The sequence below is a fragment of the Choloepus didactylus genome, chromosome 1 (assembly GCF_015220235.1).
Source record: "Choloepus didactylus isolate mChoDid1 chromosome 1, mChoDid1.pri, whole genome shotgun sequence".
NCBI classification, from domain to species: Eukaryota; Metazoa; Chordata; class Mammalia; order Pilosa; family Megalonychidae; genus Choloepus; species Choloepus didactylus.
In genome coordinates this window covers 211,092,330-211,112,841 of record NC_051307.1, presented here as the reverse complement: position 1 = coordinate 211,112,841, position 20,512 = coordinate 211,092,330, and the positions used below count along the sequence as shown (strand labels likewise).

Here is a 20,512-nt window from a genome sequence, read left to right as displayed (position 1 = left end):
AGGAAGTGACAGAGTAGGTAGTGAAGAAAAGCCTGCTAAGATGATATTTCAATAGAGATCTGAAGAATGAGAGGCAGTCAGTCATTTAAATAAACTTGGGAAAAGCACTCTAGCAAAGGGAATAGTAAGCATGAAAGTCCTGAAATATGAATGCCCTGAGTCTGTTGTAGGGGTTGACAAAGGACAATGTCACTAGAGTATCATGGGCCTGAGAAAGAGTGGTATTAAGTAAAGATGGAGAAGAAGATGGGGCAGGTCATGCAGGGCTTTGTGGGCATGATAAGGAGTTTGGATTTTATTTTAAGGACAATGATTGCCTTGGAAATGTTTTAAACAGGGAAGTGAAATGAAATCTAATTTACATTTTTAAAATGTCACTCTAGCTATGGAGAATAGACTGAGGTGTAGGGGAAGAGGACAAGAGTGGAAGGAAATAAGAAACATGTAGGAAGTTATTGCAGTTACACAGGTAAGAACTTATGGTGATTTGGATGAGACTGGTGACAGTGATGGAGGAGAGAAATAGATTTACAGGGATATAATTTGAAGCCAGAATCAACAGTACTTGCTGTTGGATGGGTTTTGGTAACAAGGTGGATAATAGAGCTATTTATAAAATATTGGAAGTCTAGGAGATGGGGACTAAAAATCAATAATTCTCTTTTGGAGTTGAGGTGCTTATGTGACATTGAAAGGAAAGTATGTCAAGTAGGCAGTTGGATACATAAGGTGAGGGGTCTAGGCTGGAGATTCAAATTTTGGAGTCACCTTCATTGAGATGATTTCTAAACCTGTGGAGAAGAGTTGAAATCACCTACCGGGAGAGTGAAAATTGAGAAAAGACCCAGGACTAAGACTTGAGCAACTATAATATTTAGGTGTTGGATAGAGGGGATCAAACAACAAATAGACTGAGGAATGTGACTGATGAGCAGGAGGAAAACTAGAACAGTAAAATGTCATAAGCAGAGAGCACAGTGTATTATAACCCAATGTATTGTTATTAATTTTTTTAGTTGTCTTTTTCCTCCATTTAACTTTGACATGTTAATGACAGAGATTTGACACAAAGCACAGTGTCTGTGAAAAAAAACATAGGGATTTTATTTTAATACAAGCTCAGTAAGATTCAACAGGCAAAAGAAACTATTCAAAAATTTAATTCAGTCTTAATTTGCATTAATAAATATAGACTATCCTGAGAGAAAAATTTCACACTGCACTGGTCAAACAGCATCTGGAATTCTGGGATCACACTTTAAGAGGGACTTTGATAAACCAGAATAGTTACAGAGGGGAGTGACCATGATAGTGAGGGAATTTGAAACCACATCATTTGAAGGAAGCTGATTTGCTTAATGAGTGAGAGCATATACTCTGCTATCAGACAGGCATAAGTTCATATCCCATCTCTGCAGCTTACTAGCCATGTGAATTTGGCAAGTCATATAATCATACTTATCTTCCTTTCTTATGTGTAAGATGGAGATAAGAATCATGCTTACCTCTTAGGGTTGTTGTGAGAGTTAAATGACATCCATGCACATAAAGATCTTAACCCAATGTCCAGAACATAATAAGCTCACTATAAATAGTAGCTCTTATTGTCAGCAGTAGATGAAGGAACTGGATAGGTATCATTAAGTTTTTGTAGTGTGATGTGGAATAAAAATATGACTTTTTCTATATAGCTACACAGAATAGAAATTACGGGCCACAACTCAATATGAGAAATTTGTTTCTAACAATATGAGCTAGGTGACAATAAACCGACTGTCTCAGAAAGTGAAGACCACCCCTTCCCCAGGTACAAGGGTTACAACTCAATATTGTTGACAGTATTCATGCATCACTTAAGATACAGAATTAGACATGTGAGATCTTTTCCAAACCCACTATTGTCATAATTTTTTCAACATGTATTTATTGAGCTCCTACACTTTGATGATACTGTTAGGTGGTACAGATATAGCAGTGAGCAAAACCGAGAACTGACAAGGTGGCATTTGAGCACCAATAGTAAAGATAAGGGCTCACAGTGCATCAGGATTAATTTCAAAATTGTCAATAAGTTATAATTGAAGAAGGAACAAATTAATTTTTATTTTTAGTCTTACCCTTTTCACATAAACATTTGAAAATTAAGGTCTCCTTAATAATGGGTATTAGAATTTGTTTCTCACAGAAAATTCAATAATATAAAAGAACTCTTGAATAGCTGTTCTTTTAGTATAGTCAAAAAAGTTCAGATTATAGTGTTTTAATAATATATCCTAATGTTATCGTTAAGAGAGTCACACATTTTTCTAATTATAAATTTCAGAACTGAGGGAGCAAAAAAAAATTTAGACAGAACACTGAGTAAAAGAGTGCCTTCATTACCAGAGCCAGATTATCCTCCAACTGTAAGTTTAAATTTTGTCTTTAAAAATTTTATTCTCTTACCTTTTTAATTATCAATTTTTAATTCAATATCAATATAATATTTTTAAAAGAATAACTGATATATTTTAAACTATATTTAATTTTTCTCTTTGATTTAATTATGTCATTTGTTTGTTTTTGACAGATGACCAGTGAAATTAAAAAAAAAGGAGTAAGTTCGATTTTTTTAAAATTCTTATTTTGAAAATGTTCAGAGAAATTATTACAATGTATTTCATTGAAAGACATTTAGAAACTGAGATTTTTATTTTCTCTACCCAAAGGAACAAACATGTTATGGAGGACAGTATGAGTTTTAAAAGTTGTATTTTTCTTGATCCATTATTTGAGGATTAGTTGTGTAAATATTTTAGTTCTTATTCTAAACAGCTGAGAAAAGAAATATTCACAGTGGTAGTTATAAAGAAAATGTGTTGCCCTCTTTTTTTTATTAGGACAAGGGTTTGATATAATGGTGGTTCTTCACCCACTCATCAAATACTTATTGAGAAGCTATAGGTGTTAGAGATTTTTTAAAAAAAGACACTGCATGGGTGACAACATGGGACTATGATGTATTTAGTGGAAAGATGGCAATATGTAAAATTTCTTTTATAGTAAAGGATTTGGGAATTTATGGAGATGCTTACACAGAAGAGGAAACAATGCTGCATGCTCCCAGATGGGGAGTACAGGCATCCCAAGATTCTTAAAGTTCCCTATGGAGATAGAGGGTTGAGGCCGATACCACAATGTGGATTAAAGATCCTTGCAAGAACTTCATTTTAACTATTATTTCAAGTTTTAGTTTTTTTTTTTTTTTAAATGCCCTCTTCCTCCCACCTGTGCCTCCAACTTTTCTCAAGACTTTGACTGTGGTTCCATCTCTTTATCAGATGTGAGAACTTATATAAAACAACCCCAAAATATTCATAAGTATTTAACATGAGGCTGGTGGATTGCAAGACACATTTATGTAAATGTGTATAGTATTCCTCACTGTTCCTCCACAGTTCTTGTCTTTTAGTGTCCTGCTATCTAAAATAGGAAATTGGATATGAAAATAGTTGTTTACTTCTTATTTCTTTGCTCTTGGCAAACTGACTTCTAGGAACTGCACCACAAGTACAGCCAACTGATTTTTAACAAAGGTGCAAAGGCAATTCAATGGAGGAATGATAGTCTTTTCAACATATGAGGAGGAGCAATTGGCTATCCATAAGCACAAACAAACAGAAAAACCAAACAACAACAAAACTTTCACCCAAACCTCATTCCATGTACAAAAATATTAACTAAATATGGTCATAGCGTTAAATGTAAAACATAGGAATATAAAAAGTTTTAGAAGAAACATAGGAGAAATGTAAAACTATAAAATATTTAAAAGAAAACCTAGGACCAGGCAAAGAGTTCTTAGATATGAAACCAAAATCACAATCCATAAAAGAAACAATTAGATTTCATCAAAACCTAAAAACATTTGCTCTGTGAAAGACCCTGTTAAGAGGATGAAAAGATAAGCTACATACTGGGAAAAATATTTGCAAATTACATTTCCAGCAAAGGAGTTGTATCTAGAATATATAAAGAACTTTTGAAACCCAACAGCATAAAAACAATACAATTAGAAAATGGGCAAAAGACATGGATAGGCATTTTACCGAAGTGGATGGATGGATGGTAATAAGCACATAAAGATTTTCAACATCATTATCCGTTAGGGAAATGCAAACTAAAACCACTATGAGATGTCACTATGTACATATTAGAGTGGTTAAAATAAAAAAAAATCAGTGATAATTGCAGCTGATTTTGACACTGCTGGCTTTTCATTTCTTTCTTATTACCTTATTGTGCCAGTTTGGATGTATTATATCCCCCAAAATGCCATTACCTTTGTTGATTAGGATGGAATCTTTGACTGAGTGTTTCCATGGAGATGTGACCCAATCAACTGGGTGAGACCTTTGATTGGATAATTTCCATGGTGGTGTTACCCCATCCATTCAGGGTGGGTCCAGGATTAGTTCACTGGAGTCCTATAAAAAGAGTTCAGACAGAAGGAGCCTGCTTCTGCAACTTACAGAGGCATTTTGAAAACAGCCATTGAAAGAGTTTTGCTGATGCTTTGGAAGTACTAGCCCAGAGTTTGCCCTGAGAAGCTGACACAGAGACATTTTGGAGAATGCCATTTTGAAACACAACCTGAGAGCAGCTAAGAGTGACATTCTGGAGAACTGCTGCAGCCTAGAGAGGAATGTCCTGGGAGAAAGCCATTTTGAAACCAGAACTCTGGAGCAGACGCCAGCCACGTGCCTTCCCAGCTAACAGGTTTTGCGGTCGCCATTGGCCATCCTCTAATGAAGGTACCCGATTGTTGTTGCCTTACCTTGGGCACTTTATGGCCTTAAGACTGTAACTGTGTAACCAAATAAACCCCGTTTATACCAATCCATTTCTGGTGTTTTGCATAACGACAGCATTAGCAAACTGGAACACTTATATTTATTGTTCTGGTTCTCTGACCATTATTTCTCTGTCACCTTCATGGATTTATTTCTCCCTACCTGGCTATGGCCCACTTTTCTCTCTCCTTGACTCTCCCTGGGTGATTTTCTCCTTTTCTGATTTCATCTGTTTTCCATATATTGATGGCTTCCTGAGATTTATGCACAGATACCTCAAGTGCATCATGTCAAAAGTGAACACATCAGCTTCCTCTACAGGACTCCTCTTTCTCCTTATCCTTTATTCTAGTTGTATCACTGTCTATCCAGTCATTCATGCTTAAAACATCTGAGTTGCCTTAACTTCTCTCAGTTCTCTAACTACCCACTTGCCATCCAGTTGGTCTCCAAGGACTGTATTTCTCCAGTCCTCTTCTTGCTGTATCTTATATCAGGCCTTCATGTCTTCATCTCAACTATAGCAATCTTCAGTGGCTTCTCATAGCCCATAGAATTAAAGCTTTCCTGTAACATGCAAGGCCCTCTGTAATACGATTCTACTGACTCTCCAGCCTCTTTTCTCACCACTCTCTGTTGTATACTTGACGCTCAACAACGTAGACTTGCTTATTATTCCTTGAGGAAATATGACATGTCTCACCTCACTCCTTTTTCCTGGCATGCTACCCCCCCCCCCATCCATGCTCCTTTTTACTTGGCTATCTCTAACTCATCTTTGAAAACTAAACTCAGTCATCAGCCCACAGGAAGCCTCTCCCTATTCTTGTTGGTTTGGCTTGATGACTTCCTTTTTGTTCCTACTGTAATACCCTGTTCATTTTCATTACCTTACTTAGCACATTGTTATTTATGTTTTGTCTTTTTGTGTATTATAGTTATCTGCTGTTTAGTCTTGAGGCTAGGGATTGTTTATTAGTTGTCTTTGTATCTTTAACATCTAGTATTAGAGTCTTGACCCAGAGTGAGAACTCAATAAATGCTTTATGAATGAGTAAAAATTAATGTTCAATAAAATATACCAAGTGTGATAGATGTATGAAGAGATTACAGTGAGGGCACAAAGGAGGATGTTTTTAAGAAAGACTTTAGAAGTACACAGTTTGATTCAAGAAAGAGACATAACTTTTTGCTAAAGAAAGAATTTATACTATAATTCTAATGGTCAAATATATATTTATTGGGGGATAAAAGGGTTAAAAACCCAAAAGGTATGAGTTAAGAATACATAGTTAGAATAATGATTTTTAAATTTCTTGTCACTATTAGTCATATAGTAATTTTATCAAGCCTAGTTTTTTAAAATAATTTTTTATTAGAACAGTTGTAGGTTTACAGTAAAATCATGCAGAAAATACAGTTTCCATATACTCCCCTATTATTAACATGTTACTTCAGTCTTTCACAATTAATGAAAGAATATTATTATAATTATACTATTATTATAGTCTGTAGTTTGCATTAGGGTTCATTGTGTTGTACAGTGCTTGTTTTTTTCAATTTTTATTCTAGTAGCATATATAAAACCTAAAATTTCCCCTTTTGACTACATTCAAACATATAATTCATTGGTTTTAATTAAATTCACAATGTTGTGACACCATCATCACCATCCATTACCAAAACTTTTTTGTCACCCCAAACAGAAATTTTGTACCAACTAAACATTAACTCCCCATTCTCTACCTCCACCCTGGTCCCTGGTAACCTGTATTCCAGTTTCTGACTCTTATGAATTTGTCAAGCCTAGTTTTTTAATATGATACATTAGAGCTTGACCTGACCTGCTTTATAGTACACTGTAGTTTGGAGGATTTAGACAGTATCTTCCTTCCTCTAATTCATTTATTCAGGAGATAATTAATGTCTACTATGTACTTGGTTCTGTGCTAAGTGCTGAAGATTAATGAAAAAGACAGACATAGTTTTTGCCCTCTTGGAGCTATCCTCTGATGGGGGAAAACATAATAATCAAGTAAACAAATCAATAAACAAAATACTTGTAGTATATTGAAGGAAATACAGGGCAATATGATAGACAGTGACTGGTGAGGGAGTGGAGCTGTATTAGGCAGGTGATCAGAGAAGGCATCCCTGAGATGGTGACATTTAATGAGATATGAATGTAGGAAGGACCTGGGGTTGAGAATTTCCCACCAGAGGGAACAGCTAAATTTAAATTCCAGGAAGGAGAAAAAAAAATAGTATGTTCCAGGAACTCAGAGAAGGCCAGCTTGACCAGAACATAGTGATTGACTTCCAGGAAATATATGAAATGAACTTGAAGAGGGAATGAAAGGCCAGATCATGAGGATCTTGTGGGTTATGGTAAGGAATTCAGATTTTATTCAAAGTGCAGTGGGTGGTTTTTGAAGGAGTCTTCTCATGGTAACATTATGATCTGATTTATGTTTTTTTTTTTTAATGATAAAATGCCATTTTGACAGTGATATGACAAAAAACAAAACAAAACAAAACAAAACAAAAAACCACTTTGGCACTTTAGAGAATGGATTGTACCCAAGGCAAAAGTAAAAAGCAGGAAAACCTAGTTAGTTGTAAAAGGTAATAATCTAGGTGAGAGATGATTGCAGTTGAGAATAGTGTGATAGTAGTAGAGCTAGAGAGAAATTGATAGATTTGGGATATATTTTGGATGATGTGGCTATGACAGGACTTGCTGATGGATTGGATATGGGAGTTGAGGAAAAGAAGAACCAAAGGTGAATTCTAGGGTTTTGACCTGATTTTATAGGGTAATTGGTGGTGCTGTTTATTGAGATGCTGATTGAGGAGGGAACTGATTAGGAACTGGGGAGATCAAGAGATCTGTTTTGGCTATGCTGGAGATTTCAGGAAGAGCTCATTTCTAGAAATAAAGTTTGGGGATCTATCAACGTATAGATATTATTTATAGTCATAGGACTAGATGAGCTTACCTTGGAGAGAGGGTAGAGAAAGGGATGATGTGCTAAGCTCATTAGTGAGGGATTGGGGACCATCACAAGACTTTTAAGATCAAGCAGCACGTTAATGGAATGGATATAGAAGATGACCTTCTGCAAGAATTCTGGAATGAGCAAATAAATGAAAAAAAAAAAGGGAAAGTAAGATAGAAGAAAAATGTCCACTATCCATCTAGACTACTCAAGTTTTAAAACATGTTGTTTTGAAGTAACTTTAGACTTGTAGAAAAACTGCAAAAGGAGTACAAAGAATTCTCATATATCCTTTACCCATTCTCTTAATTTTAACATTCCTACCTGAAACAATGATTACTATGATTACTCTGGTGGTTACCACATGGTGATTTTTCTGTCATTCCTTCTATATATTTTTTTTATTTGAAATTTTGTAGTAAGGAAGAATTTTATCTTTTCTCTTATTTATTCATTTATTTATTTACATCAGTATAGGTGATGGATTCTTATTTTAGCCATTGGGTTATAATCTGTTTTCATAATACTTATTTTAATTTTCAAATTATCCTACGTTTGGCCAATGGGCACCCTTTAAGCTGACTCTTAAGCTTTTTTTGACACACTTCATTATTCTTTGAGCATTTCCTCACTTTCTGGAACAATAAGATGTTCTAGGTGCATCCTGTACTTTCTCTGATCTGGCCCTGGAACCAGTCATTTTTCCAAGGATTCCTGTTTTCTTTTAGTAGAGAATGGTATTTAGAAACTATGATATGAGTGATAGATGCATTCCTTGATACTAGGGTGTGCCAGTTTGAATGTATTGTGTCCCCCAAATGCCATTATCTTTGTGGTCTTGTGTGGGGCAGACGTTTTTGGTGCTGGTTGGATTTGCTTGGAGTGTGCCCCACCCAGCTGTCGGTGATAATTTTGATGAGATGTTCCCATGGAGGCTTGGCCCCACCCATTCGGGGTGGGCCTTGATCGGTGGAGCTATATAAATGAGCTGACTCAAAGAGGAAAGAGAGTGCAGCTGGGAGTGATGTTTTGAAGAGGAGCAAGCTTGCTAGAGAGGAACGTCCTGGGAGAAAGCCGTTTTGAGGCTGGAGCTTTGGAGCAGATGCCAGCTGCCTTCCTAGCTAACAGAGGTTTTCCGGAGGCCATTGGCCATCCTCCGGTGAGGGTACCCGATTGCTGATGTGTTACCTTGGACACTTTGTGGCCTTAAGACTGTAATTGTGTAGTGAAATAAACCCCTGTTTTATAAAAGCCTATTCATCTCTGGTGTTTTGCATTCTGCAGCATTAGCAAACTAAGACATAGGGTGTCATTGATTCTTGGCATTCTCAGCAGAAAGAACTAGGAAATAATTCTCTCTGTTTCTCTCTCTTTCTCTCACACATCATCACCATCATCATGTCATCTATCTATTGATCATCAACTTATCTTAAAACCCTTGAGTCCATACTGATATTTCCTATTCCAATTCAACACTACAGGGTTACTTTTTGTTTTTTAGTTAACAGAATTTTTTTGAATTAGAGAAGTTGTAGGTTTACAGGAAATTGTATAAAAATTACAGTGTTTCCATGTACCATCCTATTGTTGACACTTTGCTTTAGTGTTGTATTGTTGTTAAAGTTGTTGAAAGAATATTAAAATTGTACTATTACCTATAGTCCACAGTTTACATTAGGTGTATTTTTTCCATATACCACCCTATTATTAACATCTTGTATTAGTGTGGTACATGTGTTATAATATAGAAAAAATATTTTTATACTTGTACTATTAAATATAGACCATCATTTACAATAGGGTTCACTATGTTATACAGTCCTATGTTTTATCTTTTAATATTTATGCTAGTAACATATATATACAACCTATAATTTCCTCTTTTAATCACATTCACATATATAATTCAGTGCTGTTAGTTAAACTTACAATAATATGCTACCGTCACCACCATCCATTTCCAAAACTTTACAATCAATCTTAATAGAAATTTTGTATAAGTTAAGCCTTAACTCCTTATTCCCTACCCCTACCCTATCCCTTGGTAACCTATATTCTAGATTCTGCTATATGAGTTTGCTTATTCTAATTATTTCATATTAACGAGATTACACATTTGTCCTTTTATGTCTGGTTTATTTAACTCAACATGATGTCTTCAAAGTTCTTCCATGTTGTTGCATGTATCAGTACTTCATTCATTTTTACAGCTGAGTAATATTCCTTTGTGTATATATATATACACCACATTTTTTAAATCCGTTCATCAGTTGATGGACACTTGGGTTGCTTCTATCTTTTGGCCATTGTGAATAATACAACTGTGAACATCAGCATGAAAATATCTGTGTGAATCCCTCCTTTCAATTCTTTTGGAGATATACCTAGTACTGGGGTTCCCAGGTCATATGGCAGTTCAGTACTTAGCTTTCTGAGGAACCACCAAACTGTCTTCCATAGCGGCTGCACCATTTTGCATTCTCACCTGAATAATTAAGTATTCCTATTTTTCCACATTGTATCCCAAAATTGTAATTTTCTGTTTTTTGAAATAGTAGTCATTCTAGTGGGTGTGAAATGGTATCTCCTTTTGGTTTTGATTTGCATTTCCCTAATGGCTAATGAACATCTTATCATGGATGTTTTTGGCCATGTGTGTATCTTTTTTGGAGAAATGTCTATTCAAGTGTTTTGCCAATTTTTATATTGAGTTGTTTGTCTTTTTCTGGTTGAGTTGAAGAATTTATATATTCTGGGTACTAAACCTGTATTGGATATGTGATTTCCAAATATTATGTCTCATTGCATAGGTTATTGTTGTACTTTATAAAGTTCTCTGTTTGTAGAATTATGCCATCTGAAAATAGTGAAAGTTTTACTTCTTCCTTTCCAATTTGGATGCTTTTTATTTCTTTTTCTTGCCTAACTTCCCTATGTAGAACTTCTAGCACAGTATTGAATAACAGTGGTGACAATAAATATCCTTGTATTGTTCCAGATCTTAAAGGGAAATATTTCATCTCTTCACCATTGAATATGATGTTAGCTGTGGGTTTTCCATATATATGCCCTTTATCATGTTGAGGAAGTTTCCTTTGATTCCTGTTGTTCTAAGTGTTTTTATCAAGAAAGGATGCTGGATTTTGTGAATTGCCTTTTCTGTATCAATCAAGATGATCATGTGGTTTTCAACTTTCAAATTGTTAATGTGCTGTATTATATTAATTAGTTTTCTTGTGTTGAAAACCTTTACCTGGAATAAAACCTACTTGGTTATGGTGTTGTGCCAGTTTGAATGTATTATGTCCCCCAAAATGCCATTATCTTTGATGCAATCTTGTGTGGGCAGATGTATTAGTGTTGATTAGATTGTAATTCTTTGATTGTTTCCATGGAGATGTGACCCACCCAACTGTAGGTGATAACTCTGATTAGATAATTTCCATGGAGGTGTGGCCCTGCCCATTCAGCCTGGGCCTTGATGAGTTCACTGGAGCCCTATAAAAGCTCAGAAAGAAGGAGCGAGCTTGCTACAGCCAAGAGGGATACTTTGAAGAATGCACAGGAGCTGAGAGAGGAGCTGCAGCTTACAGAGCAACATTTTGGAGATGGCCTTTGAAAGCAGACTTTTGCTCCGGAGAAGCTAAGAGAGGACAAATGCCCCAAGAGCAACTAAGAGTGACATTTTTAAGGAGCTTCAGCCTAGAGAGGAACGTCCTGGGAGAAAGCCATTTTGCAACCAGAATTCTGGAGCAGTCACCAGCCATGTGCCTTCCCAGCTAACAGAGGTTTTCCGGATACCATTGGCCATCCTCCAGTGAAGGTACCTGATTGTTGATGGCTTACCTTGGACACTTTGTGGCCTTAAGACTGTAACTCCATAGCCAAATAACCCTCCTTTGTAAAAGCCGATCCATTTCTGGTGTTTTGTGAAAAGAGAGCATTGGCAAACCGGAACACGTATATAATACTTTTAATATGCTGTTGCATTCAATTTGCTGGTATTTGTTGAGGATTTTTGCATCTATATTCTTTAAACAGATTGGTCTGTGATTTTTTCTTGTAGTATCTTTATCTGGATTTGGTATTAGGGTTGTGTTGGCCTCATAGACTGAGTTAGGTAGTGTTCCATCCTCTTCAGTTTTTGGGAAGAGGTTGAGCAGGACTAGTATTCATTCTTCTTGGAATGAATGTTGAATTTACCTGTAAAGCCATCTGGACCTAAGCTTTTCTTTGTTGGAAGTTTTTTTTCTAAATCCAATTTTATTGAGATATATTCACATACCATACAATCATCCATGGTGTACAATCAGTTGTTCACAGTACCAATATATAGTTGTGCGTTCATCACCACAATCAATTTTTGAACATTTTCATTACCACACACAAAAAAAGAAAAAGAATAAAAGTTAAAGTTAAAAATACCCAAAACATTCTCTACCCCCCATCCCTCCCTGCTATTCATTTACTTTTTATCCTCATTTTTCTATTCATCTGTTCATACACTGTATAAAGGGAGTGGGAGCCACAGAGTTTTCACAATCACATAGTCACACAGTGTAAGCTATATAGTTATACAGTCATCTTCAAGAATAAAGGCTATTGGGTTGCAGTTCAACAGATTCAGATATTTCCTTCTAGCTATTCAATACACTAAAAACTAAAAAGGGACATGTATATAATGCATAAGAATAACCTCCAGAATGACCTCTTGACTATATTTGAGATCTCTCAGTCACTGAAACTTTGTTTCATTTATCTTCCCCCTTTTGGTCCAAGAAGGCTTTCTCAATCCCATGCTTCCAGGGCCAACTCATCCCCATGAATCATGGTCCCACATTGCCAGGAAGATTTACACCCCTGGGAGTCATGTCCCACATAGAGGGGAGGGCAGTGAGTTTACCTACAGAGTTGGCTTAAAGAGACAGATCACTTCTGAGCAACGAAAGAAGTTCTCTGGGGTGACTCTCAGGCATATTATAAGTAAGTTTAGCCTCTCCTTTGCTGTAACAGACTTCATAAGGGCAAGCACCAAGATCAAGGGCTTGGCCTTCTAAATTGGTAGCCCTCAATGCTTGTGAGAATATCATTAATTCCCCATGTGGGGAAATTTAATATTTCCACCTTTTCCCCCAGTTCCTCAAGGGGGCTTTGCAAATGATTTTTATTCTCTGCCCAATTACTCTGGGATTTATTGGGGCTTCACACTAACCTGTGCAAACCAACCAGATTTCACCCCCTATTCAGTGTTCCATGCAATTACGTTGTTTGAATAAACTGACCATACAAGTTAAATTGTATAGTATGTTACAAAAAATATATATTTTGCACCTAATAAACATCTCTTCCTTTGATCTTACACAGAAGTTGAAGTTTTAAAAACACAGTCAATATTTTCCTTTATCCTTTAGTCTGATTTACCTTAGTCCTAACCAAGTTTATTTTGTTCATATCTCTACCTGAAATCTGATCTCCTTTTTCAGACTCTAATATTTGTTTTATGGGGTAATGCTGACATTCGTAGCTGCTGGACTCTGGCTCTGAGTCTCAGGTGTCACAGAGATACCCAAAGTTCCAGGGACCAACCAGGTTATACACAAAGAGCTCAGCATCTCAGAATTTAGAAAAAATCATTATAACTCAGGAATAGATGTAACTGCTGGAACAGCTTGCAATCCAGGAACCTTTACAATAAGCAATCCCCTGATAACCTATGTTCTTATACTAAATTCTCAGAGTTTGCCCATTGTAGTTAGTCCGTATGAGTGAGGCATTATAATGTTTTTCTTTTAATTTCTGGTTTATTTTACTCAACATACTGTCCTCAATGTTCATTCACCTCACAACTTCACTCCTTCCTGTAGCAGCTCAATATTTCATTGTATGTATACACCACAGTTCACCATTCTATTCATCAGTTGATGTACCCTTAGGCCACCTCCATCCACTGCAAATCGTGAATACTGACACCATAAACCCCACTGTGCAAATATCCATTTGTTTCCTCTTTTCAGTTCTTCCACGTACATACCCAATAACCGAGTTGCAGGCCCATATGGCAACCCCATGCTTAGCTTCCTGTGGAACCACAACACTGCCCTCCAGCTGGGCTGCACCATTCTACTTCCCTACCAATGGTGATTAGGTACATCCCTTTCTCCACATTTTCTCCAGTACTTGTATCCCTCTATTTGTTTTTTAGATGGTTTTATTCACATACCATACATTCCATCCTAAGTAAACAATCAGTGGTTCCTTGTATAATCACATAGTTATGTATTCACCACCACTACCTATATAAGGATATTTCCATTTCTTCCACAAAGAAAGAGGAAGAGGCAAAAAAAGTGAAAAGAAAAAGACAACTAAAAAGCAACAAAAGAAAAAATAAAATTAAATAAAATACAATAAAAAAGTCAGACAACAATACCAACACCAAGAATTCCATACCCTTCCTTATATTCCCCTCTTGTAGACATTTAGCTTTGGTATATTGCCTTTGTTACAATTAATGGAAGCATATTACAGTGTTCCTGTTAACTATAGACTCTAGTTTGCATTGATTGTATTTTTTACCGAATACCACCCCATTTTTAACATCTTGCAAAGTTGACATTCATTTGTTCTCCCTCATGTAAAAACATATTTGTACATTTAATCACAATCATTGACCTTGCTAGGTTTCACTAAATTATACAGTCCCACTCTTTATCTTCTATTTTTCCTTTTGTTGTCCCACAGGCTCCTAAACTTCCTCTTTCATCCATACTCATGGTCATCTTTGTTCACTGTACTTACATTATTGTGCTACCATCACCCATAATTGTGCTCCAAACCTCTCTCTCCTGTCTTTTCCTATCTGTCTGTAGCATTCCCTTTAGTATTTCCTGTAGAGCAGGTATGTTGTTCACATACTCTCTCAGTGTCTGTTTGTCAGAGAATATTTTAAATTCTTCCTCATATTTTGAGGACAGTTTTGCCAGATACAGAATTCTTGGTTGGCAGTTTTCCTCTTTCAGTATCTTAAATATATCATACCACTGCCTTCTCTCCTGCACATAGTCTTATCAAGCTTCCTTTGTATGTGATGGATCGCTTTTCTCTTGCTGATTTCAGGATTCTCTCTTTATCTTTGATGTTTGATAATCTGATTATTAAGTGTCTTGGCACGGGTCTGTTCAGATCTATTCTGTTTAAAGTATGCTGCACTTCTTGGATCTGTAATTTTATGTCTTTCATAAGAGATGGGAAATTTTCATTGATTATTTCCTCTATTATTGCTTCTGCCCCTTTTCCCTTCTCTTCTTCTTCTGGGACACCCCTGACATGTACATTCCTGCATTTTGTTTTGTCCTTAAGTTCCTGGAGATGTTGCTCATATTTTTCTGTTTTTTTATCTATCTGTTCTTTTGTGTGTAGTGTTTCAGGTGCCTTGTTCTCCAGTTCCTGAGTGTTTTCCTCTGCCTCTTGAGATCTGCTGTTGTATATTTCCATTGTATCTTTCATCTTTTGTGTTGTGCCTTTCATGTCCATAGATTCTGCCAGTTGTTTTTTCGAACTTTCGATTTCTACCTTATGTATGCCCAGTGTTTTCATTATACACTTCATCTCTTTTGCCATATCTTCCCTAAACTTTTTGAATTGATTTAGTATTAGTTGTTTAAATGCCTGTATCTCAGTTGAAGTGTAAATTTGTTCCTTTGACTGGGCTGTAACTTCGTTTTTCTTAGTGTAGGTTGTAGTTTTCTGTTGTCTAGGCATCTGGTTTCCTTGGTTACCCCAATCAGGTTTTCCCAGATCAGAATGGGCTCAGGTCTTGGAAGGAGGCAATAGTATCCAGTTTCCCTGAGGATGTCTTAGAAGATTGGTACATCCTGTGAGACCTCAAGTCACTGTGCTTTTCTGCCCAGCAGGTGGCACCTGTCAGCCTGTAGCTCCAGAGTGGTATAAGGAGGTGTGGTGCATGGCTATTTTCCCCCAGGCTCTGGGGTCTGGTTCTGAATGGAAGGCTGGTAGTAGAGCTTGGCACCACCTCTTTCTTCTTAGGGAAGATACATCCCCTAGGGAGAGGTCATTTGCATTTGAATAGTCTCTCACTCTGCTATCTCCACCCTTGTTTCTGTCTGAGTGCTTGGAATTGAAAATGACTGAGGCTTTCTCCACTGAGCTGAAAAAGGGACAGAAAGCCCCCCTTCTGGGTCAGTCTGTGGCCCTCCCTCAGTTTCACCCATCAGCCAATGATAGCACCTGGTCCTCTGGACTTCCCTTCCCTCCCATAGAGGTCCTCTGGCTGTCCAAGTTCACTTGTCACCAAAAGTCTCTGTCTGCTTGTTGGGGATTCATAGCTTGTATTGAGCAGTCCATGATTGTTAATTAAAACCCTAGTTGGAGCTCAGCTGAGTTATATTCGCTTGCTCAGAGAGCACTGCTCTCTAGCACCGCGAGGCTTTGCAGTTTGGGCCGTGGGGGAAGGGACTCCTGGCTTGGAGCTGCAGTTTTTACTTACAGATTTTATGCTGCAGTCTCGGGCATTCCTCCCAATTCAGGTTGGTGTGTGATGAGTGGACAGTCATGTTTGTCCCCCCGCAGTTATTCTAGATTATTTACTAGTTGTTCCTGGTTGTTTATTAGTTGTTCCAGAGGGACTGACTAGCTTCCACTCCTCCCTATGCTGCCATCTTCTTCTGCCTCCTGCAATAGGAATTTTGATTCATATTGCATTGAATTTGTAAGTCAATTTGGGTAGAATTGACATCTTAATGATATTTAGTCTTCCAATCCATGAACACAAATGTTCTTCCATTTCTTTAGTTCTTCTTTGATTTCTTCTAATGATGTTTTGTTGTTTTCTATGTTCAAGTCCTTTACATCCTTGCTTAGATTTATTCCTAGAATTTTGATACTTTCATTTGCTGTTATAAATGGAATTTTTATTCATTTCCTTCTCAGCTTTCTCATTACTTCTGTATAGAAGTACTCCTGATTTTGTGAAGATTGTAAACTCTCCCTTATCTTTGAAGGACAGTTTTGCTGGATAAAGAATTTTTGCCTAGCAGGTTTTCTCTTTCAGTACCTTAAATGTATCATACCACTGCCTTCTCTCCTCCATGGTTTCTGATGAGAAATCAGATGTAGTTTTATTGAGTGTTCCTTGTATGTGACAAATCACTTTTCTCTCAGTGCTATCAGAATTCTCTCTTTTCTTTGGCATTTGACATTCTGATTAGTGTGTGTTTTGAAGTAGGTCTATAAGGATTTATTCTGTTTGGAGTACAGTGCGCTTCTTGGACATTTATATTGATGTCATTCATAAGAGTTGGGAAATTTTTGGCCATTATTTCCCCTAATATTCTTTCTGTCCCTTCTCTCTTCTCTTCTCCTTCTGGGACACCCATGATATGTATGTTTGTGAGCTTCATGCTGTCACTCAAAATCATGTGGTTCATTCTTGTCTTCACCCTTTCTATATTTGTTGCTCTTTTCTCTGCCAATGAGATATATGGCTTCCATTAACCACAATATTTATTACTTAAGCACATAAATGGTTTCAATATTGCTGTCTCATATCACTGTGAAAAATAAATCTATTCACTCATTTTGATTCAATATTTGTCTAAAGATGTTTGTATTTAGCCTGAGGATATATGGTAAAAATACTATGTTCAAAAGTTACTTTGGCTAGTTTCAGCATGGCTATGCTATTAATTTGAATTACAGTTAGATTCTTTTGTTTTTGTTTTTATTACATTTTGGATTCCTTTTGTCCTTCCTTGTTGATTTTGTATTTTGAGCATGTGAAACAATGGCATGGTTTGAAAGTCAGAACAATACCAACAGGTATACTCAGAGGAATGTCTTCCCATCTCTTCTACCCCATTGCCATCTGTGCCAGTTTGAATGTATTGTGTCCCCCAAACACCATTATCTTTGATGTAGTCTTGTGGGGCAGACGTTTTGGTGCTGATTAGATTTGCTTGGAATGTGCCCCACCCAGCTGTGGGTGGTGACTCTGATGAGATATTCCCATGGAAGCATGGCCCCACCCATTCAGGGTGGGCCTTGATCAGTGGAGCCATATAAATGAGCTGACTCAAAGAGAAGGAACTCAGTGCAGCTGTGAGTGATGTTTTGAAGAGGAGCAAGCTTGCTAGAGAGGAACGTCCTGGGAGAAAGCCATTTTGAAACCAGAATTTTGGAGCAGACGCCGTTGTCCATCCTCCATTGAAGGTACCCGATTACTGATGTGTTACTTTGGACACTTCATGGCCTTAAGACTGTAACTGTGTAGCCAAATAAACCCCCTTTTTATAAAAGCCAATCCATTTCTGGTGTTTTGCATTCCACAGCATTAGCAAACTAGAACACCATCCCCCCATACTTTCTATCCTGTTCTAACACACCACCTTTATATGACAAATCTCACTTTCTAGTTTATCCCTCCTGTGCTTAATTTTGCACAAATAAACAGATAATATTTTGTTTTTCCTGTTTTATCTTAGACAAAATGCATCACACCATAGATACTCTTTTGCATTTTGGTTTTTAACCCAACAATATATCCAAGAAATCACTTCATATTAATTCATAGAAGTCTTCCTCATTCTTTTTTTTTAATTAGAGAAGTTACAGATTTACAAAAAAGTCATGCATACAATACATAAAATACAGCGTTACCATATACCACCTTATTATTAACACCTTGCATTCGTGTGGTATATCTGTTACAGTTCATGAATGAACATTTTTATAATTGTACTATTAACTATAGTCCATTATTTACAATGGGGCTCACTTTTTGTGTTGTACAGGCCTATGCTTTAAAAATTTTTTTTATTCTAATAACATATATACAACCTAAAATTTCTCCTTTTAACCCTGTTCACATATATAATTTAGTGCTTTGTTTATGTTTACAATGTTGTGTTACCATCACCACCCTCCATTGTCAAAACTTTAAAATCAACCCAAATAGAAACTCTGTACAACTCAAGCATTAACTCCCCATTATCTACCCCCTATCCATCCTATGGTAACCTATAGAAATTCTGACTCTATGAGTTTACTTATTCTAATTATTTTGTATAAGTGAGATCATAAAATATTTGTTCTTTTGTGTCTGGGTTACTTACTCAGTTCAATGTCTTCAAGGTTCATCCATGATGTCACATGTATCAGAACTTCATTCCTTTTTAATGCTGAATAATATTCCATTGTATGTAGATACCACATTTTATTTATCCATTCATCAGTTGACAGACACTAGGATTGCTTCCATCTTTTGGCATTTGCGAATAATGCCACTATGAACATTAGTGTGCAAATATCTTTTTGAATCTCTGCTTTCAAATCCTTTGGGTATATACCTAGAAGTGGGATTGCTGGGTTATAATTCTATACTTATCTTTCTAAGGAAATGCCAAACTGTCTTCCAATGGCTGCACCATTTTACCATCCCACCAGCCATTAATGAGTGTTCCTATTTCTCCACATCCTCTCCAACTCTTGTCATTTTTTAAAATAGTAATAATTCTAGTGAGTGTGAAATGGTACTGCATTCTTTTTTATTCCTACATAGAACACTAATTTTTGGATGCATAATAATTTATTCAACGACTCTCAAATGTTTCCAGTATTTTGCTGCAATGAATAACCTTGTGTATAAGTATTTTCAAATTGTTGGAGGTATGTCTTCAATTTTTAGAATTGGGATTTGTGGGTCAATATATAATTTTGTTAGGTATTGTCAACTTCCTCTTCAAAAGTGTTATGTCAGTGAGCATTCCTCCTAGCAATTTATGAGAGTGCCTCCTTCCTCACTTTCACCAACAGAATGCGGGGTGGTATCTTTTTTTTTTTTTTTCCAATCTGATAGGTGAGAAATAGTATCTCAGTGTACTTTTTTTTTTTATCATCATTTTATTGAGATATATTCACATACCACGCAGTCATACAAAACAAATTGTACTTTCGATTGTTTACAGTACCATTACATAGCTGTACATTCATCACCTAAATCAATCCCTGACACCTTCATTAGCACACACACAAAAATAACAAGAATAATAATTAGAGTGAAAAAGAGCAATTGAAGTAAAAAAGAACACTGGGTACCTTTGTCTGTTTGTTTCCTTCCCCTACTTTTCTACACATCCATCCATAAACTAGACAAAGTGGAGTTTGGTCCTTATGGCTTTCCCAATCCCTTTGTCACCCCTCATAAGCTAAATTTTTATACAACTGTCTTCGAGATTCATGGGTTCTGGGTTGTAGTTTGATAGTTTCAGGTATCCACCACCAGCTACCCCAATTCTTTAGAACCTAAAAAGGGTTGTCTAAAGTGTGCGTAAGAGTGCCCACCAGAGTGACCTCTCGGCTCCTTTTGGAATCTCTCTGCCACTGAAGCTTATTTCATTTCCTTTCACATCCCCCTTTTGGTCAAGAAGATGTTCTCCGTCCCACGATGCCGGGTCTACATTCCTCCCCGGGAGTCATATTCCACGTTGCCAGGGAGATTCACTCCCCTGGGTGTCTGATCCCACGTAGGGGGGAGGGCAGTGATTTCACCTTTCAAGTTGGCTTAGCCAGAGAGAGAGGGCCACATCTGAGCAACAAACAGGCATTCAAGAGGAGACTCTTAGGCACAAATATAGGGAGGCCTAGCCTCTCCTTTGCAGCAACCAT

The 20,512-nt window shown here is 36.8% G+C and overlaps 1 protein-coding gene across 1 annotated transcript in view; it reads left to right on the top strand.

Moving 5' to 3' along the window:
- DNAH12 (dynein axonemal heavy chain 12) overlaps positions 1 to 20,512 on the top strand; it is a 304,653-nt gene that overhangs the window by 2,537 nt on the left and 281,604 nt on the right. The window contains 2 exon segments of the mRNA XM_037798810.1: positions 2,324 to 2,405; positions 2,570 to 2,596. Coding sequence (XP_037654738.1) covers positions 2,324 to 2,405; positions 2,570 to 2,596 — 109 coding nt within the window.